This window comes from Triturus cristatus, chromosome 4_1, assembly GCF_964204655.1.
Source record: "Triturus cristatus chromosome 4_1, aTriCri1.1, whole genome shotgun sequence".
NCBI lineage: Eukaryota > Metazoa > Chordata > Amphibia > Caudata > Salamandridae > Triturus > Triturus cristatus.
In genome coordinates, this window is record NC_140585.1 from 42212015 (window position 1) to 42239320 (window position 27306).

Here is a 27306-nt window from a genome sequence, read left to right on the forward strand (position 1 = left end):
GTTGCCGCGTTTGTTCAGACACATGGGGGTGCTTTTGTCTGAGCAGGGCAGTAAGCTGTATTTATCAGTGTTGACGAGGTCAGTGAAGGGTGGGTGAAGGACTGTCAGAAACTCCTGGTTTGGGGGGATAGAAATGACCTCTCTGGGGAAGGTTTTTCTGGTGGCAGAGGAAGACTACTGTTCAGCTGATTGAGGGACGAATGAGGGGTATAGAATGAACAGAGAGCAATGGAGCCAAGATGTGGGGCAAAAATGAGGGCCAGGTGCAAGAGTGGGCAGGTTCAACAAGAAAATGAATGTGGGGTACAGTGCGAAAACCACAAGGACTCATAACATTTCAAAGTTTGAATGCAGTTTAGAAGTGTTTGGGGGTGGAGTTACTTAGGAGAGGTGGGTTGGTTTAGAACCTTTTGTTAGCTCAGTTGACAGGGTAGGTGTGCGGCTCAACCGAAGGGCTACGAACTCCGCTTGCAAGATGTATAGAAAGCAGCCTTTTGTACTCAAAGCAAGCAGAGTGGTGTGATAATTTCATCCCAATCAGATCCTGAGCGTGGGCAGAAAAGAAGGGGAAGGAACAAGACAGCGACGTGGTGGCCGAAGGGTCTCCCATGTGGTGTGTCAGCACGTGTGGCGGCGAGCACACTTTCCATCGCACCCGCCCGTGAGCTGAAGCCCTCAGTGAGACATGTTGTTGGGGATGGAATTTGGTGTGTTATGACCGTGGTGCTTTTATGGTTATATATTGCTGTCACTAAAGGGCAAGGTAGGCAAGACAACCTGTGCAGCTGATTGGGGGAAGATAGGAGGTGTATGAACAAGCAAAGAACAATGGAGCCAAGAAGTGGGCTCAAGGATGAAGGCTTATTTCAAGAGCGGGCAGGCTCGACGTGTTGGTTAATGTGAGTTCCTGTGCAAGTACCACAAAGACTCATGGCCTTTTAAAGGTGCGTAGTTCAGAAGTGTTTGGGGGTGGGATGTTGGGCGTGGGAGCTACTTAGGGGAGGCAGGTTGGTTTAGAACATTTTGGGGCATATTAACAAGGCGGCAATATGAAATTATCGCCGCTTTTGCGTCCGTTTTCGGGCGAAAAGCGGCGATAATTTCATCGCCTTATCAGCAAAGACACGCTCTCGCGTGTCTTGCTGACTTAGCGCCCGTTTGCAGCACGCCTCCGATCGCATCGCTAATGAGATGCAAAGGAGGCGTGCCTGACAAGACTCCCTTGGGAAAATATCACGAAGGCAGCTTCGCGATATTAACAAGGGAGGGTAGCGATTTTTAAAATCGCGTTAAGTATACCTTAACGCAGGAATTTAACGTCTGTTAAATTCCTGACTAAGGCATACTTAACATGGGGGGTGGATTTTGTGGCTAAGGCCACAGGCCCCTATCATCTAGGATATCGCCGTTTTCCACCATGGAAAACGGCGATATCCCAACTATCTCTGGAATTTTTATCGCCTCGGCGATGCGCGTTGTTAATAACGCGCAAACCGGGCGATAAATTCCAGAGATAGCCGGCGATAAATATGCAAGCGCTTAGCGCGCTTTGCGATATTTATCGCCGGCCCTTGTTAATATGCCCCTTTGTTAGCCCAGTTGACAGGGTAACTTCTGTGACTCAGCTGAAGGGCTAGGAACTCTGCTTGCCAGTTGTAAATAGAGCAGCCTTTTGCATTCAAAGCAAGCCGAATGGTGTGATCATTTCCTCCCAATAGGGCCTGTGGCGACTGCACCCTGTTGGTCGACTAAAATAAAGGCAGAACAGCTGCATTTTATGCTCTTCCATGGAGAGTGGGCAGCCTGGGCCAAGGGCCATCTGTTTCAGGGGATATTTTCCTTTATGCAGTAGTCAGTGATACAATTTAATGATCAATATTCAGAACCATGCGAATATATGCAAAGTCGTTGTATGTCCGAAGCGACATATATACACATATGTTTAAAAACAATAAGCATCCAGGTGGACGCCAAATTAAACCCCTAACCTGGGACATTTGTCTCATCCAGTTGCTTTTCTGTTTAATTTGATTCTGAAGGAATGATTGGATCCCAGCTAGGTAAGTAGTTCCTGAAACCCTCTAACATCTTAAAAGTTTTTCTTAAGAAAAGCATAAATGAAATAGAGCTCTGTGAAATTGAAACTACAGCTGTGAAATCAGGAGAAGTCAGGCCACTTCACCCTTCACAGACACAACAGGCATTGCCTAACACCACCTGACTTCACATGAGGTGAGATCTATCCTCTCTCTGGCAGGGTTTCCTAGGATACAGAAGTCCCATCTAAGAAGGGCATGCTGTCAGTCTGCAGGGAATGGATTCTAATCTTCTCTGCCAGAAACCACCCAAACTCCGCCAGTGGGATGTGGGATCTCCTGTGGCTGGGGAGTGCAGCCGCCACCATCCAAACACCACCGGCCACAGGTCCTGCCTGTGAATGTGGGATCTCCTGTGGCCGTGGTACACAGCCGCCACCATCCAAACCCTGCCAGTCGCAGGTCCTGCCTGTGAATGCGAGATCTCCTGTGATCGGGGAGCGCAGCCGCCACCATCCAATCCTCACCAGCTGGAAGTACCACTCTGTCCACAAGGTAGTAATGTGGCACACAAATTCTGATTCCTGCATCTTTTCCCCCAAACTCTCATAATCTCTGTAATTTCTCCAGCATCAGAATTACCAGAACGCCCATGGATAGTTACAGGCACTCATAATGTGGCCCTCTGGGGGCACAGACCCTGTAGTATGACTGCCTGCGCCTGTGTGAGCTGGTGATGCTGTGATGGTGCACCCTCGCCACAGAACCAAGTGTCCTATGGTTCCACTGGTGAGACCCAGAGCTGGCACCCCTCTGTGCTAAGCTGTCCTGGCCGTCCAGCTGCTGCTCTTCTATGGCTCAAGAAGGAAGATACTGACCTGAGCAGACCACGCTTGCATCTTCCTTGTGTCCACAGTCAGTGTTCTGCTTGGCATGGCAGTCCCAAAGAGAAGCTTCCAACCCTGTGCAGTTCACCTCGTCCAGGTGAATGGGCCCATCACCCATCCCGAAACGGGCTTCTCCAAGAACATTGATGGCAGAGCCACACCCCAGCTGCCGGCACACCACATGGCCCTCAGAGAGGTCCCAGGAATCATCACACACTGTCCCCCAGGTGCCACCAACGCGGTCTTGAACCTCCACTCGTCCTGCACAGGAACTGGGCCCATCGACTAGGCGTACAGCACGCTGCGCTGTGAGAGAGGGTCAGAGAGAAGGAAAGAGAAGGATCAGAGAAGTAGGCGATACTGTGAGTTTAGGAAGTGGGAACACGGTGAAAAACACAGGGTAGGCAAATAAGGGGACGATAGAAAGAGGAAGACTATAGGAAAAGGAAACAAGGGAACAGGACATGCACATGATGCTCTGCTCCCTTAGGGCTTCTTTGGAGGCAGGATGAATGCATTGACCCAACCCAACCATCACTGCATGCAGACCCCTCCCCTCTTGCCCAACAAAGACCTTTGTTGTGTCCTGTATGGTCAATATGATAATAAAAGAGAGAAGCGGGCAGTGAAGGGGAGAAGAGAAGAGAAGGTGTAAGAGAATGCCCTCAGCCAACAAAATGGGGTAGGAGCAAGAGAAATGACAAACAAAAAAGAGAGGATGGAAGAAGAAGCTAAACAGAGGGCTACATAAAGTGAGGATTGAAGTTATGGCAATGGGAAAGAAGCAGCAAGGCGAAAACGGCAATTTGAGGAGTGGTAAACTGGGGATAAAGAGTAGTGCATAGCAGTAATGGGAATGTAAGAATAGAGGGACATACTATTGCTGAACAGAAGTGATTTATATATATATATATATATATATATACGTTATAGTTAGTTGGACATTTCACTCATACAAAACCAGAGAAATTCGGCCGTTATAGTTAGTTGAGCTAACTATAACTCGCGCCCCAGCAATGCACTGCTGATGAAGTCCCATATTACATCATTTCTGACATGGTCAGTGACATCACTGATGACATCTCAAATGACATCATTGATGACATCATCCAGTGACTGTGTGTTTATGTAAAGTTTAAATATGTTTTTTATATATATATATGCCAAGGTGTATTGAAAAAGGAGTGGGTGTTTGAGTGTCTGAATGGATGATTTAGTAGGTGCATGACTGACTGTATAAGTGAGTGATTAAACGTGTCTTACTGAATGCATGGGCTAGTGACTAAACTGTGTGAATGTCTGTATCAGTCTGTCATTTGGTGTGTAAGTGGCTGCATGGGTTGGTGAGTAGCTACGTGAGTGTCTATATGGGTTATTGATTGGTTCTCTGACTATCTGTACGGGTGTCTGAGTGTCTGTGTGGGTGGGGTTGTGTGACTGTGCATAGATGTGCGAGTGGGTGATTCACTGAGTGTATGGGTTCAGGAGTTCATCTGTGAAGGGCTGTATGGGTGGGTGAGTGTGTGTATGGGTGTGTTGATGAGTGAATGGATGTCTCAGTGGTACATGTGTGAGTAACTATATATGTGAAAGGCAGTATATGTGAGTGTTGGATTATATAAATGACTATTTGTGAGAGTGAGTGTGAGAGTGGCTGTATGGATGAGTTTGAGCTTGTATCAGTGATTGTATAAGAGAGTAAGTATGTGTTAGTATCTGTCTGAATAAGTGAGGTGGTGTGTGTATAACTGTATTGGTGAGTAAATGGAAGTGTGATTGATTATTTGCATGACTGACTAGGTGTGTGAGTAACTCTATGGATGAGTGGCAGTGTGTGAGTGTCTGTATAGGTGTATGGATACATATGATAGTGCCGTATTGATGAGTGACTGCATGTATGAGTGGCTGTATGTGTGAATGAGTGGATGGGTGTGTAGACCTAGGAATCAGTGAGTGGGTATGTAGTAACTGGAATTGGTGTGTCAGTGGTTTCAAAAATGGTAGTCTGTATTTTAGAGTGGGTGCATCAAAGGTTATATTAGGGTGTGAGGAGGTGCATCAGATTATCACGTGGATGATGTCATCAGTGATGTCATCAGTGATGCCATGTGAGATGTCATCAGTGATGTCACTGACCATGTCATGAATGATGTAATATGTGACATCATCAGCAGTGCATTGCGGGGGCGCAAGTTATAGTTAGCTTAACTAACTATAACGGCCGAATTTCTCTGGTTTTGTACGAGTGAAATGTCCAATAAACTATAACGTCCCTGAATCCTGTGTTTTTTTCAGTGAATTTCTAAGGTTTTTTATATGATAATTTCTAACTATAATGTCCCTGAAACCTATGGTTTTTCAGTGAATTTTTAAGGTTTTTTAAATGCTAATTCCTAACTATAATGTCCCTGAAACCTGCGGTTTTTTCAGTGGATTTCAAAGGTTTTCTTAATTTAATTTAATTTTTAATGATGCCTACAGAGGTAGGACATGTGCAGAAAGAGGAAGAAAGGTGCAGAAAGAAGCAAGAGTGTAGGAGAGTAGGATCTGCACTTATGTTTCCCCCACTTTTTTTCAGATGTTAACACTGGTTTCTGGCTATAGTCTGGCTGGGTCCCTGCTAATCAGGGCCCCAGTCTCTCAGTTCTCTCTAAACAACTTGGAGTGCATATTAGATGCACTAGTGATTGGATACTGTGGTGCCTTATGAGCCCCTAGTATATGGTACCCTAGGTACCAAGGGCATAGGTACTTCACAGGCCTACCAGGGGCTGAAGCATGTATTATGCCACCCCTGGGAAGCAGACTAAATCTGACACCACAGGCCAGCTACTGCAGCCTGGGTAAGTTAGTGTTAGCACTCCTCACTGAGGTATAGGTTCCTATATCTCACCATACACACACAGATAAACCTATCAGCCACCCCTAAGGCAAGCCCTATCAATCCTGAGGGCAGGGTGCTTGGTTTACAATGTGAGGGGGTGCCTCTGCATGAGCAGGACCCCTCAACCACAGAGAATAGACTCTGCCAGCAGCAGATTGTGGATGCGGTTAAACCATATACTCTTAAGTGCATTATAACCTCCCGGTAAATGCTAACTTTGGAATGACTGCATCAAAACATATTGTGTTTGGTGTCAAACAACTTGGAATCATACCCCCACACCAGTAACTGGTGTGGGAGTATGATCCCACCCTTCTAGAGGGAACAACATGCACCCACTGTGGAAACACGGTAGAAATCTGAAAGAGTCCTGGCATCACAGAATGGATGCCACCAGCACAGACACTGGGCTTCCCTCCTGCTGCTGATTGAAACTCACAGTGGAGGAGGCCCAACAATAGGCATCCTGTCACAGGGAGGTGTTACCACCTTCCAGACAGGATTTAGTGTATTGGGGCTGGGTGGGTGCTTTGAAGTCCTGCACTGGGGGAACAGTAGGCTCCTCTGTGCATATGCCAGCTCAAACCAGTTCAGGGGCTACCTGCCCCTACTCTGGCGTGAAACTGGACAAAGGGAAGTGGGTGTAACCACCCCCTACCCTGACCCTCCCAGAGGAGTGGTCATAGAGCTAGTCCCTCCCTTTCCTTTAGTATAAGATAGGAAACCTTGCCATTGCAAATCAGATATCCCTGGATGACGCTCTACAAGAAGAATCCTGGCCCTTCGACTTCCACTACCTTTGGAAGACAGAAGAATCTCCCTTGGAGTCAAGGAGTGACTCCCCTGCTTGGCAGGCACGAAAAACTTGAATCAACAGTCGCAAACTTTCCCGCTCCCGCTGGAGCCCAAAGTCCCTGCAGCCCTGGAAGTAGATTTCCTGACTTTTCGACGGCCATTGTGAGTCCCCAGCAAACCTGAGGCAAGTGGACCCCACGAGTGATGAGGATCAGCAATACCCAGGTACCATGCACTATTGTCAAGTGCAACCCCTTCACGACATTCTATGAACTTGTGCACTGAACCACGTATGGCCCAAGTCGCCAGCAGGCTTTCCTTTGAAAATCAGAGGCCTACCTTGTCCCGAGTGACCGTGGGCTCCTGTGAAGTGAATCCTCATGAGGCATCTTTGCAATCCCTTGCCCGTTGGCTTGTGGGTCCCCTGAAGACTTTCTCATCAAACCAAAGGGCTCTCCGGGTTGCTCCAGGCCTGCCATCACTTACCCTCACTGGGTGAGTCCCTCAGACCCTGCTGGTCTGCACGGCTGACTTTCTTTGATTTCCACAAGACTTGCTGTTGCCAAGGCTTGTTGGCTCCAATCCAGTTGCCGACACCTCAGTAAGCTGCAGACGTTGTGGGATACTCTGAATCCAGCTGCTGGTTATCATCGATGCCTCCTGGACCTCGTGGCTGAAGAGTCAAAACACCCTTGATCACCTGAAATCACCGACTTCTGTGGGCATCCATCTTCCTGGCCCCGGGTCACTGGCTAGTGACTGTGAACACTGCCCCTTCTGCTTTCAGGTCATCTTCATCTTGAATCCAGCCTTGGATTCCACCGGAATCTTCTCCAGTCTTCGCAAGCAGCAAAACTTCATCGGCTTCCATAGAAAATGACGACGTGACCCGACACCAAAAGACACCTATGCACCCGGCTTCCCTGGGTGAGGTAACTCGTGCACTCCAGTGCTCCAGTGTGTTTTGGCCCTCAAATTACTTACCTTGTAAGTGGCTTGCTTGTAGACTTCCTCGAAGTACCCTAAAACTTTAAAAATCCAACCGCGACTTGCTCCATTGAAATCACTAGGGAACCCGCGGCTGTGTTCTCACACTGCACGCATCTCCTGTGGGTCTCTTACTTCTCTGCCTTGGGTGGATTAGTGAAGCCACAGCGATTCAACAGGCCCTAGGCCTTGTCCCCTTGCAAGTCGACTTTCCCAAACCTCTTTTTTTGTATATGGTCTGGTACGCCCCTAGGGCCCCAGCCATATGTGTGCTTAACTTATTGTGAAACGTTGATATTTGTGAATGTCCTTGACTTCTAATCTCATAAAGAGATTAGTAGTGTGTCTAGAAAGAAATACATATATATTTGATATATATACCTGTGTGGTGTCCTTTCATTTGGTAATTCAAGAGATTATAAGGCAAAACAAGCTGCTTTACATTCCTCTGAGACTTAGCCTGAAGGCTGCTCTCCACAGCTACCACTAGAATAGCTTTCTTTAAAAGGTTGTCTTAAACCTATCTACCATAAGAGTCATATTGGACTGGTGCAAGGTGGCCACTATCACTAGTGACCAGCATATGCCAGGCCAACTCCTCACAAAGAGAAATGCAGAAAGAGGCAACAGAAGTCCAGAAAGATGAAGAAAGGTGCTATAAGAAGCAAGAGATATGCAGAAAGAACCAACAGAGGTGCAGAAAGTGGCCTTGCTGCAAAGTCATCCTGTGCCCCCAACGTTTTGCTGATTGATACTGGTGATAACTGACTCTGAATAACCAGGCCTGGAGCCAGTGCTATGCTGAAAGACACTTAGAATACAGCGAAAACACCTACATCCACTAGGGTACACTATGGGTTGGGGTACCCCTGTGATTGGCATGACCTCCCCTGTAAGGCCCTAGTACATAATAGGGCAGGGAGGTTAAAACTACCTCTAACTCAGAGGTGCAGAAAGAGGCAAGAGAAGTGCAGAAAGAAGCAACACAGGTACAGAAAGAGGCAAGAGTGGTGCAGAAAGAGGGAAGAGAGGTGTAGACAGAGGCAAGAGAGTTGCACAAGGAGGGAAGAGGGGTGCAAAAATAGGCAGAAGAGGTGCAGAAGGAAGCAACAGAGGTGCCGAAAGAGGCAAGAGAGGTGCAGAAACAAGCAAGAGAAGTGCAGAAAGAGGCAAGAGAATTGCTGAAAGAAGCAACTGCAGCTTAGAAAGAACCAAGAGAAGTGCAAAAACAGGCAAGTGATGTGCAGAAAGAACCAAGAGCAGTGCAAAAAGAACCAACAGAGGTGCAAAAAGAGGCAAGAGGAGTAAAAAAGAGGTAGGAGAGGTGCACAAAGAGGCAAGAGAGGTACAGAAAGAGGCATTTGGGTGCAGAAAGAAGCAAGTGAGGTGCAGAAAGAGGCAAGAGAGGTGCAGAAAGAGGCAAGAGAATTGCTGAAAGAAGCAACAGAGGTGTAGAAAGAAGCAAGAAAAGTGAAAGAGGCACGTGAGATGCAGAAACAGGCAAGAAAGGTACAGAAAGAGGGAAGACGAGTGCAGAAAGAGACAACAGGGGTGCAGAAAGAAGCAAGACAGGTGCAGAAAGACGCGTGGAAAGTGCAGAATGAAGCAACAGTGGTGCATAAAGAGGCAAGAGAAGTGCAGAAACAGGCAAAAGAGGTACAGAAAGTGGGAACAGAGGTGCAGAGGCAAGAGAGGTGTAGAAACAGGTCAAATGAGTGCAAAAGAACCAACAGAGGTTCAAAAAGAGGCAAGGGGTGCAGAAAGAAGCAAGACAGGTGCAGAAAGAAGTGTGGAAAGTGCAGAATGAAGCAACAGTGGTGCATAAAGAGGCAAGAGAAGTGCAGAAAGAAGCAAAAAAAAGGTGCAGAAGGAGGCAAGAGAACTTCAGAAAAAGGCAAGAGAGCTGCAGAAACAGGCAAAAGAGGTACAGAAAGTAGGACCAGAGGTGCAGACAGAGGCAAGAGAGGTGCAGAAACAGGTAAAATGGGTGCAAAAGAACCAACAGAGGTTCAAAAAGAGGCAAGTAAGGTGCAGAAGGAGGCAAGAGAACTGCAGAAAGAGGCAAGAGACTTGCAGAAACAGGCAAAAGGGGTGCAGAAAGAGAGAACAGGTGGGCAGACGGAGGCAACAGAGGTGCAGAAAAGGCAAGAGGGATGCAGAAATTTGGAACAGAGGTGCAGGAAGAAGCCAGAGCAGTGCAGAAAGAACCAACAGAGATGCAGATAGAAAGAGGCAAGAGGGGTACACAAAGAGGCAAGTGAAGTGCAGAACGAAGCAAATGGGTAGGAGAGGTGTACAAAAAGGCAAGAGGGGTACAGAAAGAGGCAGGAGTGGTGCAGAAAGTGGAAGAACTGCAGAAAGAAGCACCAGATGTTTTGAAAGAGGCACGAAGGGTGCAGAAAGAGACAAGCCAGATGAAGAAAGAAGGAACAGAGGTACAGAAAGAAGCAAGAGTGGTGCGGAAAGAGGGGTGTAGAAAGAGGCGAGAGAGTTGCACAAAGAGGGAAGAGGGGTGCAGAAACTGGCAAAAGGGGTACTGAAAGAAGCAAGCGAGGTGCAGAAAGAGGCAAGAGAGGTACAGAAAGAGGCATTTGGGTGCAGAAAGAAGCAAGTGAGGTGCAGAAAGAGGCAAGAGAGGTGCAGAAAGAGGCAAGAGAATTGCTGAAAGAAGCAACAGAGGTGTAGAAAGAAGCAAGAAAAGTGAAAGAGGCACGTGAGATGCAGAAACAGGCAAGAAAGGTACAGAAAGAGGGAAGACGAGTGCAGAAAGAGACAACAGGGGTGCAGAAAGAAGCAAGACAGGTGCAGAAAGACGCGTGGAAAGTGCAGAATGAAGCAACAGTGGTGCATAAAGAGGCAAGAGAAGTGCAGAAAGAAGCAAAAAAAGGTACAGAAGGAGGCAAGAGAACTTCAGAAAAAGGCAAGAGAGCTGCAGAAACAGGCAAAATAGGTACAGAAAGTGGGAACAGAGGTGCAGAGGCAAGAGAGGTGCAGAAACAGGTAAAATGGGTGCAAAAGAACCATCAGAGGTTCAAAACGAGGCAAGGGGTGCAGAAAGAAGCAAGACAGGTGCAGAAAGAAGTGTGGAAAGTGCAGAATGAAGCAACAGTGGTGCATAAAGAGGCAAGAGAAGTGCAGAAAGAAGCAAAAAAAAGGTGCAGAAGGAGGCAAGAGAACTTCAGAAAAAGGCAAGAGAGCTGCAGAAACAGGCAAAAGAGGTACATAAAGTGGGAACAGAGGTGCAGACAGAGGCAAGAGAGGTGGAGAAACAGGTAAAAAGGGTGCAAAAGAACCAACAGAGGTTCAAAAAGAGGCAAGTAAGGTGCAGAAGGAGGCAAGAGAACTGCAGAAAGAGGCAAGAGACTTGCAGAAACAGGCAAAAGGGGTGAAGAAAGAGAGAACAGGTGGGCAGATGGAGGCAACAGAGGTGCAGAAAAGGCAAGAGGGATGCAGAAATTTGGAACAGAGGTGCAGGAAGAAGCCAGAGCAGTGCAGAAAGAACCAACAGAGATGCAGATAGAAAGAGGCAAGAGGGGTACACAAAGAGGCAAGTGAAGTGCAGAACGAAACAAAGGGGTAGGAGAGGTGTACAAAAAGGCAAGAGGGGTACAGAAAGAGGCAGAAGTGGTGCAGAAAGTGGAAGAACTGTAGAAAGAAGCAACAGATGTGCTGAAAGAGGCACGAAGGGTGCAGAAAGAGACAAGCCAGATGAAGAAAGAAGGAACAGAGGTACAGAAAGAAGCAAGAGTGGTGCGGAAAGAGGGGTGTGGAAAGAGGCGAGAGAGTTGCACAAAGAGGGAAGAGGGGTGCAGAAGCTGGCAAAAGGGGTGCAGAAAGAAGCAAGTGAGGTGCAGAAAGAGGCAAGAGAGGTACAGAAAGAAGCAAGAGAGTTACAGAAAGAGGCAAGTGAAGTGCAGAAGGAGGCAGGAGGGTGCAGAAAGAAGCATTAGTGCAGAAAGAAGCAACAGAGGTACAGAAAGAGGCAAGAGTGTTACAGAAAGAGGGAACAGAGGAGTAGAAAAAGGCAAGAGAGTTGTACAAATAGGGAAGAGAGGTGCAGAAAGAGGCAGGAGGGTGCGGAAAGGCAAGAGAAGTGCAGAAAGAAGCAGCAGAGGTACAGAAAGAGGCAAGTGAAGTGCAGAAGGAGGCACGAGAACTGCAGAAAGAGGCAATAGATGTGCAGAAAGAGGCAAGTGAGGTGCAGAAAGAAGCAAGATTAGTGCAGAAAGAAGCAACAGAAGTGAAGAAAGAAGGAAGGGGATGGAGAGAGAGGCAAGAGGGGTACAGAAAGAAGCAAGACAGGTACAGAAAGAAACAAAAGAAATGCAGAAAGACGGAACAGAGGTGCAGAAAGAGGCAGAAAGGGTGCAGAAAGACGTAAGAGGGGTACAGAAAAAGGTAAGAGAGGTGCAGAAAAAGGGAAGAAGGGTGAAGAAAGAAGCAAGAGGGGTACAGAAAGAAGCAAATGAGGTGCAGAAAGAGGCAACAGACATGCAGAAAGAGGGAAGAGAGGTGCAGAAAGTACAAGAGATTTGCAGAAAGAGACAAGAGAAGTGCAGAAAAAGAAAGAAATGTGCAGAAAGAAGCAACAGAAATGCAGAAAGAGGCAAGAGAGGCGCAGAAGGAAGCAAGAGTGGCTTCCACACCATTAGGACCAATTTAACACCCACATTTAGCAATAAGTAACAGGTGACCATTCTAGGTTTGTAAAGGGTCTTCCACCACACCGTAACACTTGTCACTGAATTTTTGGTAACGTTTGAGATAGAAACAAGGCTTTTTTTGTTCAAATCTGCAGATTAGGCAGCAGAGGATGAATTATGTGGCTAAAGCAGGAAATGTATAATTGTGTCCGCAGTCAGTTTGAATGACAATTGTCTTTGATCTTTTGCTGTGGGGAACCCACTATTTTGCATTAAAGATTTATGTTTAACAGAAGGAATAGAGGAACGTATGGATTTATAGGAAAGGGACAGATATGGGAAAAGAAGAAAGTAAGGCAGGGAAAGACAATATTTGCACTGATGCACTGAAGTTCAATGCATGTTTAATGAAATAGTATCTTATCTGTTATCCCCATATTATTTATTTTTGTAACAATTATTTTAAATTGTCAATTACAAAAACTAAATTTTTATGTTACATTACAAAAGAAAATAAGGGTGTTCAGAAGGCAAGAAATGAATGGACAATAAAAAACAGCATAACTTTGAGGAAGAAAGAAAGGACAGGGGAGGTGTGAGAGGTACATTTGGACTGAAGGAACAGGAATGAGTATGAACAGTCATTGTGTCACCGCAGGTGACAAGGCCTTCACATTTTGACACTGTGTGACATCCTCCCCCCGCCCCGACACACCCTCCACCCCCTCCACATTCTCCTTGCCCTCTGAGGTCATCACCTGTGCAGTTGAGCTCTGCTGCCCTCTCACTGGGGCATGGCTTGAGGCTCACAGAACAGTTCTCCAGACCCCTTTGCAGGTGGGCACAGACCACCCGCATGAAGTTGGGTGCGGTTTGGTTGGATGCAGCAGCTGGACCACCGTGCCTCTCAGTGCCAGCACTCAGGGTCTTTGGGCTAGGGTCTTCACCCTGCCCACCCATCCACCCAGAGGCAGGTCCGCAGTCGAGCTCGCGGCATAGGACATCGGCCGTGGTCCAGTCCCACAGCTCCTGGCAGAGCAGAATCCAGTGGTCCTCCAGGCGGATCTCCACACTTCCATCACAGCGACCAGTCCCATTCACCAGGCGGAGAGACGGCCCTGCAGAAGAGAGAGACAGAAGGGACAGTGACTCTTGGACATCAGCTGTGGGAGCCATTTACTTGTGTTTTGTTTGGGAAAACAGCCTTAATAACGCATTGCGGCACACGCTGTGCCTTTACAATGCATTCCTTCACCACATCGTTATAACAACTTGCATTAGGGAAAGAGTTGGTGGACTGATGTTGGACTTTAAGTCCAACACTTTCCCCCACTGTTGCACAGACTGGAGTTAGAATAGTAAATTACACTATTCCAAAGTCCAGCGCTTACCCTAAGGCAAATCGTTGTAACAGCTTGCGTGGTAAAGGAATGCGTTGTACAGATGCATTTGTGGTTCAGACCGTATTGTAAAGGCATGCGCGATAAATGCATGCATGGTTTGAACATATAACCTTTTATCGGAGGTGAGAGCTTTGATGCACACACATTATGTGCTAAAATGCCTATAGGTGAGTGAGTAGCATCACTAATATAGCTCCCACCTCCGAAGAGGCTCTCTTGGCACTGACCTTCTAAGCAGAACCTAACCAAACATGACATCAGTCATGTCGTGAAGCCTAAAAGAATGGAGGAAAGGCTGGATCTCTCCAGATGGACAATTCCCCCAAAAATCACAGAAAAAGTGTGGCGCCTGATGTTGAGTAGCGAGCTCACAAGCACTTCAGCAAAGAGATTTTACAAGTAAGGTGTGAAAAAAATGTTTTAAAAGTGCTTTGTTTCTCAACCTGGAATCAGAGGAGAGAGCATGATGAAACAAAGATTGGAGGATGCAGCCAGGGGATTGAAAGCCGCACTGCCTGAAACAGTCACTACAGTATACAGAAAGACTCGCAAAGAAAATCGTTGCCCTCCTCAATGGTCCGCTGGTCATTGACCATACATTATAAACAATAGATACACAAAAACGAGAGGCAACAAACATATAGAAATAGTATAAACAGATGATCTTGAGTCTTGTATGTTGATGCAGAACTTTTCTTTGGCTTTTCAGTCGGTCTGTCAGGATGTTCAGAAGACCTGCAGGACAGAGTGCATTGCAATACCTCAACTGAGTTTTAAAATCAACACCCACTACCAGAGCCCGGTTCTTTAAACATGGACGAGTAGGTCAGGCATCAGCCTGTTAATTATGTAAAAGCAGCTTTGTAGTACAAATTGAATTTGAAGTTTGAAGGATGCCCCTGAACTTAAAAAAGATTCCAGGTTTTTCCATTTCTCTGACAAAGGTATATTGTGGTGACTGTTTGGTGCCCTTGGGATGTTACAGGGTTTGTTTCAGGAAGGACGTTTGTTGGCTTTTCAGGAGGTGATGAGGTTGGACTGGACTCTGTTGCAAAAGAGCAGTTTGTACCAGAGGTTGTGGGCCTGGACGAAGAAGAGCCTACCTCTATGGGGTCATGTTCAGGTGCACGTGTTTGGTGCCCGGAGGGAATGAGCCAGACCCACAGTAGACCTCTCTCCATGGAGGTCACTCAGGGCGTTCATTGGAGTCTGGCAGACAGGGTACTCAGCCCAAATGTGGCAGCATCCCCTGACCGCCAAACTGGTTGCGATGCTCTCTTCACAGAATGAGACCTGCCAAGAAGTCAAGGGAGGAGCCTTCACTGGCCCTACCTGAAGAAACCTCTGACCAACAGCCGACTGACATTGGGCCATCGCCCACACCACTTCAGAACATCCGGACCATTGAGGGCAGATGTTCCAACAACAATTTTCCTGTTGAGCAATGCCAGGGAAAGCCTGGTGGTCCCAAACAGAAAAAAATGAATTACTCTCACATGCTGGGAGGGCGCAGTGAAAACTGTCCCATCATTGTTTTCACGCAGCGATGCAACAGTTTTCATAAATGAGCCCCACAGTGTTTTGCTTTAGCTCTTCAATCACTCATTAAAGAAGGATAACACAATTTAAGGATAGATGTAGGTGGTGTGGACTGGGAGCTGTAACAATGAACCAGGGAGTGACAGCAGTTTACTTCAGCGTTTGCCTCTCATACATTCTAAGAAGCAGAGCCTCAGTGCCCCGTGCAGAACGTGAGATGCTAGCACGTGGAAGGATCATCTATCATTACAACCGATCATCAACCAAGGATCAACCTAAAACCAAACTCCACCCAACGAAAAGATCTCAGAGGTTCCACACAGAGAAGGAGGCCCAACTCCTGAAAAGGATGCTCAACCCAAGCTAAACACAGAACACGGTGCCTGGTCCATCCAACAAGAACTACTGTACCAAACCAGGATATAGGGCCAGAGAAGATGATATGAAACAGGGTTACAGAGCACACACTTCACAAGCCCCAAACCTAGCAGGATGCATGAGAAGCAGTACAAGACCAGTCCTCACATCCCAACAACAAAAAAGGGGACAACACCTGTCCACAAGTGAAGGAAGCAGCACCACCACAAACTGTGTACCCACCAAAGCTCCTAGCCCAGTGGAGAGCCAGTGACAGGCAGACCAGGCTTTGGATCCAGTTCTTTCCAGTCCCGGACAGGCCCAGCAAGGAGCCAGGGGAACACACAGCCATGAGACATGTAGAGAACACACCTACAAGCATCCAGTCTAGCAGGAAAGACATGTGAAAGTGAAAAAGCCAGACCTCAACCCAGAACCAAGGGCGGTCCACCAGTGAGGGGCTCTCGGTTCACAAACAGGGCAGGGACAACAAAGCCCCATTCCCAGGCGTGCATACAGGATGGACCCACACATAATCCTTGGGGTGAAATCCCTAGCCATCACTGAGGTCCTCACAGACGTCTGCAGCATTGTCAGGCAGCCCATTAGAGAGCTGTGAAGAGCAGGCCAGTATATGACAAGACAACAAGACGAGCTCCAGAGCCGGGGCACATAATGGCCAAGAAGAGGCAACAAGACGGAGAACATCCCACAAGCCCCAGCCCCAGAATGAAGCAGACCTGGAAGCCCAGACCATACCTCATGAAGAAAAGCAAGGCCTGGCAATCTCCTCTCCTCTAGTGATGGGTACTTCGATGCCACTGATCGGACAGATCACCTGACCTCTAAGGCAGCGTGAGGAGCTTGGGATAGACCCACACCCAGTGCGACGGCCTGGAGTGAATCCACATCCAATGACAGAGGCTCATAGCAACATCAGGCAGCCTGCAAAGGGTAGGCTTAAAATGATAACAGTATTAAACATCCCCGGCACACCTGGCAGGAGCACACCACAGCCAACAGTAGACAAGACACGGATTCTGGGCAATGCTCCACAAAGTCCAAGTCCAGCCTGGAGCACAACACAGCTGACAGTAGACAAGACACGAAATGTGGGCAGTGCTCCACAAAGCAGAAGTCCAGCCTGATGGCCGAAGCACAACACAGCCAACTGTAAACAAGACACGGAATCTAGGCAATGCTCCACACTGTGCAAGTCCAGCCTGGAGGCAGGAGCACAACACAGCTGGCAGTATACAAGACACGGAATCTGGGCAATGCTCCACAATGCAGAAGTCCAGCCAGGAGGTGGGATCACAACACAGCTGACAGTACACAAGACACAGAATCTGGGCAGTGCTCCACACTGTGCAATTCCAGCCTGGAGGCAGGAGCACAACACAGCTGACAGTACACAAGACACGGAATCTGGGCAATGCTCCACAATGCAGAAGTCCAGCCAGGAGGTGGGATCACAACACAGCTGACAGTACACAAGACACAGAATCTGGGCAGTGCTCCACACTGTGCAATTCCAGCCTGGAGGCAGGAGCACAACACAGCTGACAGAAGACAAGACATGGAATCTGAGCAGTGTTCCACACTGTGCAAGTCCAGCCTGGAGGCAGGAGCACAACACAGCTGACAGTAGACAAGACACGAAATCTGGGCAGTGCTCCACAAAGCAGAAGCCCAGCCTGGTGGCCTGAGCACAACACAGGCAACTGTTAACAAGACACGAAATCTGGGCAGTGCTCCACAAAGCAGAAGTCCAGCCTGGTGGCCGGAGCACAACACAGCTGACTGTAAACAAGGCACAGAATCGGGGCAATGCTCCACACTGTGCAAGTCTAGCCTGGAGGCAGGAGCGCAACACATCTGAGAGTACACAAGACATAGAATCTGGGCAGTGCTCCGCACTGTGCAAGTCCAGCCTGGAGGCAGGAGCACAACTTGGCTGATAGTAGATAAGACATGAAAACAGGGCAAACACATGAACCAGCACCGCACACCATCAAACGAGGCCTGCATGAAGGGATGAGTGCAGACAATGGCAGCAAAAACCTGTCCTCGAGCCGAGCTGGGGTCCAGGAACAAAACCCCCCAGCAGAAACAAACAGCAGTCTGGAATCAGTAAAGGGACAGGCCAAACACATGAACTAGCACCACACACCATCAAACAAGGCCTGCATGAAGGGATGAGTGCAGACAATGGCAGCAAAAACCTGTCCTCGAGCCGAGCTGGGGTCCAGGAACAAAACCCCCCAGCAGAAACAAACAGCAGTCTGGAATCAGTAAAGGGACAGGCCAAACACATGAACCAGCACCACACACCATCAAACAAGGCCTGCATGAAGGGATGAGTGCAGACAATGGCAGCAAAAACCTGTCCTCGAGCCGAGCTGGGGTCCAGGAACAAAACCCCCCAGCAGAAACAAACAGCAGTCTGGAATCAGTAAAGGGACAGGCCAAACACATGAACTAGCACCACACACCATCAAACAAGGCCTGCATGAAGGGATGAGTGCAGACAATGGCAGCAAAAACCTGTCCTCGAGCCGAGCTGGGGTCCAGGAACAAAACCCCCCAGCAGAAACAAACAGCAGTCTGGAATCAGTAAAGGGACAGGCCAAACACATGAACTAGCACCACACACCATCAAACAAGGCCTGCATGAAGGGATGAGTGCAGACAATGGCAGCAAAAACCTGTCCTCGAGCCGAGCTGGGGTCCAGGAACAAAACCCCCCAGCAGAAACAAACAGCAGTCTGGAATCAGTAAAGGGACAGGCCAAACACATGAACCAGCACCACACACCATCAAACAAGGCCTGCATGAAGGGATGAGTGCAGACAATGGCAGCAAAAACCTGTCCTCGAGCCGAGCTGGGGTCCAGGAACAAAACCCCCCAGCAGAAACAAACAGCAGTCTGGAATCAGTAAAGGGACAGGCCAAACACATGAACTAGCACCACACACCATCAAACAAGGCCTGCATGAAGGGATGAGTGCAGACAATGGCAGCAAAAACCTGTCCTCGAGCCGAGCTGGGGTCCAGGAACAAAACCCCCCAGCAGAAACAAACAGCAGTCTGGAATCAGTAAAGGGACAGGCCAAACACATGAACTAGCACCACACACCATCAAACAAGGCCTGCATGAAGGGATGAGTGCAGACAATGGCAGCAAAAACCTGTCCTCGAGCCGAGCTGGGGTCCAGGAACAAAACCCCCCAGCAGAAACAAACAGCAGTCTGGAATCAGTAAAGGGACAGGCCAAACACATGAACTAGCACCACACACCATCAAACAAGGCCTGCATGAAGGGATGAGTGCAGACAATGGCAGCAAAAACCTGTCCTCGAGCCGAGCTGGGGTCCAGGAACAAAACCCCCCAGCAGAAACAAACAGCAGTCTGGAATCAGTAAAGGGACAGGCCAAACACATGAACTAGCACCACACACCATCAAACAAGGCCTGCATGAAGGGATGAGTGCAGACAATGGCAGCAAAAACCTGTCCTCGAGCCGAGCTGGGGTCCAGGAACAAAACCCCCCAGCAGAAACAAACAGCAGTCTGGAATCAGTAAAGGGACAGGCCAAACACATGAACTAGCACCACACACCATCAAACAAGGCCTGCATGAAGGGATGAGTGCAGACAATGGCAACAATAACCTGTCCTCAAGCCTAGCTGGGGTCCAGGAACAAAACCCCCCAGCAGAAACAAACAGCAGTCTGGAATCAGTAAAGGGACAGGCCAAACACATGAACCAGCACCACACACCATCAAACAAGGCCTGCATGAAGGGATGAGTGCAGACAATGGCAGCAAAAACCTTTCCTCGAGCCGAGCTGGGGTCCAGGAACAAAACCCCCCAGCAGAAACAAACAGCAGTCTGGAATCAGTAAAGGGACAGGCCAAACACATGAACTAGCACCACACACCATCAAACAAGGCCTGCATGAAGGGATGAGTGCAGACAATGGCAGCAAAAACCTGTCCTCGAGCCGAGCTGGGGTCCAGGAACAAAACCCCCCAGCAGAAACAAACAGCAGTCTGGAATCAGTAAAGGGACAGGCCAAACACATGAACTAGCACCACACACCATCAAACAAGGCCTGCATGAAGGGATGAGTGCAGACAATGGCAGCAAAAACATGTCCTCCAGCCTAGCTGGGGTCCACGAACCCAGAAAAAGTCAGGACCAAAACCCCCGGCAGAAACAAACAGCAATTGGGAAAGGCCTATGGGCCGCACAAGGCAGTGAGAGAGGAAACTGCCTCCTAAGCAGGCACAGCCGTAGGGGGGGGGGAGGGGGGGAGTTTACTTCCTTACCCTACAGGTCGGCAGAGTGGGATTGTCTCCAGGGAGTGGACACAACTCATGACGTAAGGACTGAGGCAAGGAAGTGATGTCTGATTGTGGAAATGTTAAGTTGGAAAGTGCATTTCCAGAGAATCTGCCCAGATTGGACCCCAGTCCGGTTTGTTCGGAATGAGAGGTTTGCAGATGCGGCATCGCCTCTACTACTTTTTGTTAAAAAAAGGATGTGTGCCCATTTGTGGGAAAGGCAAGTGTTATCGGCAGAAAAAGGATGTTCTTCTGAGGGGCGGGATGGGGCATTGTATACACCTGTTTTTAAAATCTTTGCAAGCACCATACAATTCACGAAAACTGCCAACCTTTAAACAAACTCCAGGAGTCTGTAGAGTGAATGTCTGTACATCTTCACACACACAAGAGAGGGAGTAAATGTGAGGGCAGCAGTGAAGAAGCAGGAATAGGCGCTGGAGGAAGGGGCGCGGGGTGCTGCAGCGCCCCCAAAATAGCCATGCCAGAGTCCCAAACGTGAAGGAGCAATAAAGATTACTTTAAAAAGCAAATATCTTGACATTTGCTGTGCGTTCAAAGACAGAGGTCAAAGGTCAGGCTGTGTCTCCTGACAAACTGCTGCGTATTCTTTTAACATGCGGATTGGTGTTTACTTCTCTTTCTCTGACTGGAAAGTGAGAGGGTTTTGTCAAGTGAACTATGTGACCATCTTGCTGGTGTGAAAGGAAAGGGTGTAGGATGTCGGTTTCTTCGAACATGCAGCAAAATATAAATTATTATAAATGAACTATACAAATATTTCGAAATAAATAAACATGAAAGCACAAATGAAGGGCTTGTCTAAATTCTGAAGTGTGATGGAAACAAAGATATCAATGGCATAAAAACAAATCAAGACACGTTACTCGATGATGCACGAATGACAGGTGTCCACACATAATGTGTGCGCTCTACGGGGCATATCAGCAAGGCGAGGCGATAGAATTATCGCCGCTTTTGCGGCCGTTTTCGGCCGAAAAGCGGCGATAATTGTATCGCCTAATTAGCAAGCTCACGCTAACACGTGAAAACTTGCGTTGGCGTAGGAATTGCTAACGCCCGGCTTTGCATCTCTAATGAGATGCAAAGTGGGCGTTTCTGACCTGACATGACAGGAGAAATGTCGCTAAGCGACATTTCTCCTATCATCACGGCCCACGCTATGAAGCATAGCGGCAGGAAAAGTAGCGATAACCCCTGATATCGCTACTTTCCTTACGCCTGCTTCAGGACTGATTTAGCCATGATATCCTATGAAAGGTGGATATCATGGCTAAGTTTGTGGGGCCCTATCAACAAGCTAACGCCACATTGCGTGAGATTATCGCTGGGTTTCCAGCGATAATCTCACATTAGGGAGTTAGCGTGAGGATTTTTATCGCTTTTGAGATAAGCGTTGCTAATAGCACGCTATCTCAGTGATAAAAATCCACGCTAGCCGGCGATAATTATCCTAGCGCTAAGTGCGCTTAGCGATAATTATCGCCGGTTGTTGCTGATATGCCCCTACATTCTTATCCAGCAACATCGCCTGTCTGTGCAAACGTAGAGGTCATTTCAGTGGAGCGCCAGCTTTAGTGATACATTTGTGACAGTGTGCCCCAAAATGCATCACGGCTACTCCCCCCCACTCTCCTGCGTTTGTGACACTTGCTCGTGATGCGAGGCTTGGATTTTTAAGAACCGCATGAGGTCATTGATGGAGCATCGATAGCAGCACCCCCACTGTGAGAACTGCTCCAGCCCCACCGGGAGCAATCTCTAAAGAGACAGAACCAAGGAGAGCGGGGGAGGGGGGGGGGGGGGGGGGAGAGAACAGGCGTCTCGCGAGATACATGTCAGATACCAGAGGGCACGAGCTTGGCAGGGAGCAGCAGCAGTGGCGAGCTATCTGATCAGCATCACCCGAGCTGGGGGTCTTGGGGTGGGGCCAGTGGGCGGGGCCTCTCACGGAAGCAGCAGACAGAGGTTAATAGGCGGCATCAAAGTTCTGAGAGAGGAGTGATGTTTCCATCTGTGGTTTCCTGCCGGCTGCACCCAAAATGTCATCAAGATAAAAAGGCCCTAGTGTGACCTGAAAACAAAAATAAACACCAGCCGCTCCATGTGCAGGCATGGTGAGGGGTGCGGTGCTGCTGAGAGACCGCCCCTCATACCCAGGCCATGGTTCACCTCCCAAGTTCAGCATGGTGAGAAGGGGGCTCTGCTGAGATGCGAATGCCTCAGTCCCAGGACAGGCTCCAGTTTACAGGACATGAGGCCTCTCCCAGGACACGCCCCACCCTCTCTCTGGACAAGCTCTGTTTCTCATCACATCTTCTAGGACATGATTTTCTTCTGATGACTCATAGCCATCTTCTTGGGACAGGCTCTATCACTTAAGAAATCCTCATCTTCTGAGGACAGGCTCTGTTTCCTAGGGCGTGCCCCAAGTGTCAGGCAAAGCCTAATCATTAAGAACATAACCCAGCTCTCACCACCCATCAGGCGCTTTAAAACAAGCACTGGCCGCTGCATGTCTTGATTTCTGTTCCTATGGCAGATATATGACACCTTTTATTTATTTTGGAGAGGTAAGTGACCATGAATGTATTGATTGCTATGTAAAGATTAAAGATTGTATCTTGTAGAAAGATATTCCTACTTACTGGTCACCACTACACCCAGAGTTGCCGTCAACCAGCCACGACTGATTGTCCCTTTCAGGTTACATAGCAAGCGCCATGGGGGTAAACCACTGGACATTCTGACCGGGATCGTGGAAAGAGGGAACTTTAAGTATGGGGGGGGTAATCCTCTAACATCAGGCATGCACTACCTAAAATCTTGACGACCTACGTGGAATTTTGCACAACTTCTGACATATCTGTTGCCCTCCCCCCAAAAAGAAGTGGGTTGGTCAGACTAGTAATCTATGACCTTTGAATATGGAATCCAGGCTTCCCACAAGGGCTGGGCCAGGGGTAGGTATTAGTACGTCTTCCATACCTACTATGTGGCAGTTGTGTCTGCCCACCTCTTTGTTCCCCCATGTGATCACAAGGGAAAAACACTATCAGGTGGCGATGTCATCAAGAATCGCAACAAATTGGCTTACTGCTTCACCACCATTTTTATCAGCGCCATATTAACCAAATTAATTTTAATTATTTATTTTGAAGGTAGAAGAAAATTAAACAAAATGCTATTGCACTTTTTAAATTAATTCTGGATGACATTTTTTATTAATTAAAAAAATCAAATTACATTAAACATTTTTTGAAGTATAATTTTAAAAAATCCCACTGAAAGAAAACATAAATTTTAATTATGAATTAATAATTATTAAAAGTGATGTATCCAATCAAAAGTGAATTAATTAAATATTAATTGCCAATGTGACATTAATATATCACTATATGTATATTATACATGTATTCAAAAAAGTTATTAAAATACTTTATAATTAAACAATAACATATGTTACTTTGTTAACATTAAATGATATGTATTTTTATTTTTAACAATGTTAAATAATGTAATTTAATTTAACATTATTTCCTATTGGGTTTTATTTTAAGGTCTTGCCTCTATTATTTTCTATGGAAGGGTGTTCTAGTATAAGTGACTGGCCATGTGTGGTGCTGGAGACTAACTAGCGTTTCCTTTTCGGTAGTAGTAACTTACACTATTTAATGTGGCTCCACCTCCTTTTTCAGGGGGTGGAGACATGTAAGTCTACACTTTTGAGTAACTTTACACTCACATTTTGTGAATAGCTAAAGGTAGTGAAGTTACTCAAAAGTGTAACAGTAAATTACATGTATAAATTACTCACAAGCCTAAGTTACCTTTGTGAATAGCCACAAAAGACAAGATATCACACTGGCCGGATAGTTAATGCGTCAAACTTATCACAAAGGTCTTTTTTTTAAAGTAATGAGCTCCAGGGATTGGCACCATTAGCTCCCCAACTACAGACACACTGTGGAGAATTTGGGGTCTAATTTAGAGCTTGGTAATGGAAAGGCCTCATTTACTTGAAGAAGTTCTAAATCCGAATGAGAATCCATTGGTGGAACATCTTTCACTTTGTAAGTCCAGAATTAGTGGTTCCATTAGCCACGGACACTCTGCAAGCATTAGAGCCCGAGTAAGAATCCGGCGGATGGGTTACCTCGTCACGATGGTGATGGATATCCCGTCTGACAAAATATAAATCCCATGGGATATTATGGGATTTATATTTCGGTGGACCTGATATGTTACCGTTGTGATGTAGTAACCCGTCCGCCCAAATCTAAATTAGGCTCATCTTGTACAAAGCTGGCCTGGTGCGTTGGTGCGTTCCGCAGATCACCGTAGGCAAGGATGAGAGGAGGGGCGGGTGGTTCTCTGGGTAGTGTGGGCACAACCGCTGAGCATGGAACAAGAGCTGATACGAGAGGCTGGAGGGGAGTATAGATCGACCACTCCAGGGACATCTTAAGGATTTTGGGGACCCTGGGCCACACGTATTTTGGGGTCCCCTGTTCGGAAATGCTTTGAATTTATGATCCAGTTTCAGCTCTTTCATGCCCTCTTTAGCCAGGTCACAGACAGTGCACAGGCACACTCGTCCAAATACGAAATGTGTTTGCATCTAATATTCAGGGATATTTGCGTGTGTTTCAACAGTACAACACAGCAGCAGCGCCCTAATACTACTGCAAATAATCTCTTATGATATATCCTTCTGCTGCCTTTTACAGGGTCTCGTACTTGACCCTACTGACTTATCTTGGTGAAATTTAGGTGGGTGGCGTCCCCTCGACGGGGTCATTCTGTTTCTGTCTAACCGCTCTCAAGGTGTTACTGTGTCCCATGGTCACTGGATTCAAAGCAGTCTGAGTTCTTGAGGGCCCTGTCCTGTCCAGATTTCATGTGCCAGTCCTTGGCGGTTTGACTTGTTCCCATGGATCCAGATGTTTCTCCTATGCTGATGGTACTCGGCTAATCTTGGACCTTGGTGCTAACAGCACTGGTCTTCAAACTCTGTTCAAGGTGTGTCTCCCGCCACCGAGCTCAGGATGAACTGCAACACCCTGTGAATGAGTTCCTCCTAAACTGAGATCCTTGTTTTTGGCAACTCAGGACTATGTGGCAGCGTTTTAGACATCAACAATTTTAGTGGATACGTAATGATGTTTTATGTTAGGTTTAATAGAAGTACTAAAATAATATAATTGTAGTTTAAACAAATTCAATTGGACGTGCAGAGATGTGTTAAATAATGTTGTTCAGTTGTGCCACATTTTTATAAGTTCGCCGTGTTAGTTACTATGGATGCTGTTTGATGCTGCACATTCCACCCCTGCTCTCTCCCCTCCCATCCCATTCCCCTGTGTTGTCTTCTTTCCCCACTAGCTGCTATCAAAGTACATTTGTCCAATGTGCATGTATTGTGAATAAACTTTCGAGGTTTTTTTTTAACCATATTTTATTGGCATTTAATCAGTACATATACTCACATTGTTTCATTCTGATAACTTTCTAGTGTTTGTTAACAATTTGTAACAAGTCATGGTCTCTTCCGCTCTTCCGCTGTACTGTCACTGGCTCGGCCCTCTTCGACTGGTGTACAGTGCTTAAAAGAAACTCCGGACACTTCAGCATATGAATAGGAGTAGTTTATTGCAGAGCACACCTACAACAACCCAACACCTGCAGACCAAACTACCAACTGACTCGTATCGAACATCAACATGGAATAGAGAATACACACAGGTATTCTGGAAGGGTGGGAGGGAGGAAACATAGAGAAAGGTATAAGGATGACAGCAGACATGTTGCAAGAAGAAAACATATACAACACACCTTCCTCCTTCAGGGAAGGAAAAAGAAAGAACATAAGAAAATATTGAAAATGAGGCTAAATGGCTTAACATACTATTAGCAACAGTAATCATTCAGGTAAGCTGGTGGTCTACGGCCCCTTGTGATTCTGGTATTTGTAGACAGAGGTGCATCCTGAAAGTTGAGAAAATCAGTGGCACTGTTGCTTGAGTCGCAAGCATTGCTTGAGTCAGAAGCATCACCTCCACCTGCACACCCTCCACCAACAGGGGAAGAAAGTAAAGTAGCGCCTTCCATGGTAGACAACATGTAACCACTATTCCCACTGTTGCAGGAGGAATACTGAGGCTCGTGGGCAACTCCATCTTTGCAGACCGAAGATTTCTTTTGGTATAAAGCAACTCTGCGAAGATTCCACTTTTCACCATTGGTCAAGACAACATAATGAGGAAATACTTCTTTGACACAAAACGGACCTTTGAATTTAGATAAACCTTTGGAAATTCTTCCAGGTTTTACTTTGACATAATCATCTTTGGAAATATGAGACCCAGAAATGATATTGCTACTGGTGACAGGTAAGGAGTCAAAATGACCCCCTTTAGAAACCCACTCTTTGATCCAGGAAAGGGTAAGCTTTGTACCAGGAAGCCTTCCACGCATAAGTTCAAAAGGTGACTTTTCATTAGAACCATGTATTGTAGTGCGATAAGCACAGACCATATCTTGAACCATGTCACGAGCAAAAACACCACTCGAGCAAGCCATTTGAATTGTACCTTCGACTAGTCTGTTAGCCCTTTCGCATAAACCATTTACAGAAAGGTATAAGGATGAACAGTAGACATGTTGCAAGAAAAAAACATATACAACATACAGCCTGCTTGTTTTTAAAAATGCTGCATTTAGTTGAACTTCCGATGACGATGTGTTGCTGCAGCTGCTCGATGCTTTGTAGAAAATAGCAGAGTGCTAACGTGCGATGTTAATACAGAGGTGCTCTCATTAGTCAGAGGAAACGATACATGAGCTCACACCACGCTGAAACTGTGGTTTGGCTAATTTGATATGCAGGATTTATGCCTAAGAACCCCGTGATTCTGGGGAGAGCCCTAATGTCGATGATTGTTTTTGAGACTATCTAAATAGCTAGGGATACTAGCCGATCCTGTTATGTTCATTGGGGCTTCGAACGATTTTGACTTCTGACTGTATATTTTGCATTTGAGCCTTCACGCCATGTACCTTGCATTTCTATGTACAGCTTGAATTGAGATTTTTCCTGATCTAGATCTCAGCTCTTCAGTGGTCCCAGCTATTTATTTGCAACTCTGCTGTATCAATGTTGGCCTGATGCTGAGGAGGGGCTTTTTATTGGAAGATCAAGGATGCTGCAGCGAAACATCTAAGGTAAATTTTAGTTATACTCACTTCTACTCATCCCACCAAAAACTCGAAAACAAAGAACTGCAGAGCGGTCCTTCGCTGGTAGCGCTCCAAAAATCTGGAACTCTATTCCCCCCCACATCAGAACCATTCCCTCCTTTGTAAAATTTAAAAGCCAACTCAAAATCTTGTTCCTCAACCGTT

At 47.0% G+C, this 27306-nt stretch overlaps 1 protein-coding gene across 2 annotated transcripts in view; it reads right to left on the reverse strand.

The window, feature by feature from the left end:
• Window positions 1–27306, reverse strand: part of CD6 (CD6 molecule) — a 245136-nt gene that overhangs the window by 117929 nt on the left and 99901 nt on the right. For both annotated transcript variants that reach the window (XM_085651461.1, XM_085651460.1), the window contains exons 3-4: window positions 12991–13350; window positions 2915–3229 (exon numbers count right to left, since the gene is read on the reverse strand). In XM_085651461.1, coding sequence (XP_085507587.1) covers window positions 2915–3229; window positions 12991–13350 — 675 coding nt within the window. The remainder of the gene's footprint in view (window positions 1–2914; window positions 3230–12990; window positions 13351–27306) is intronic.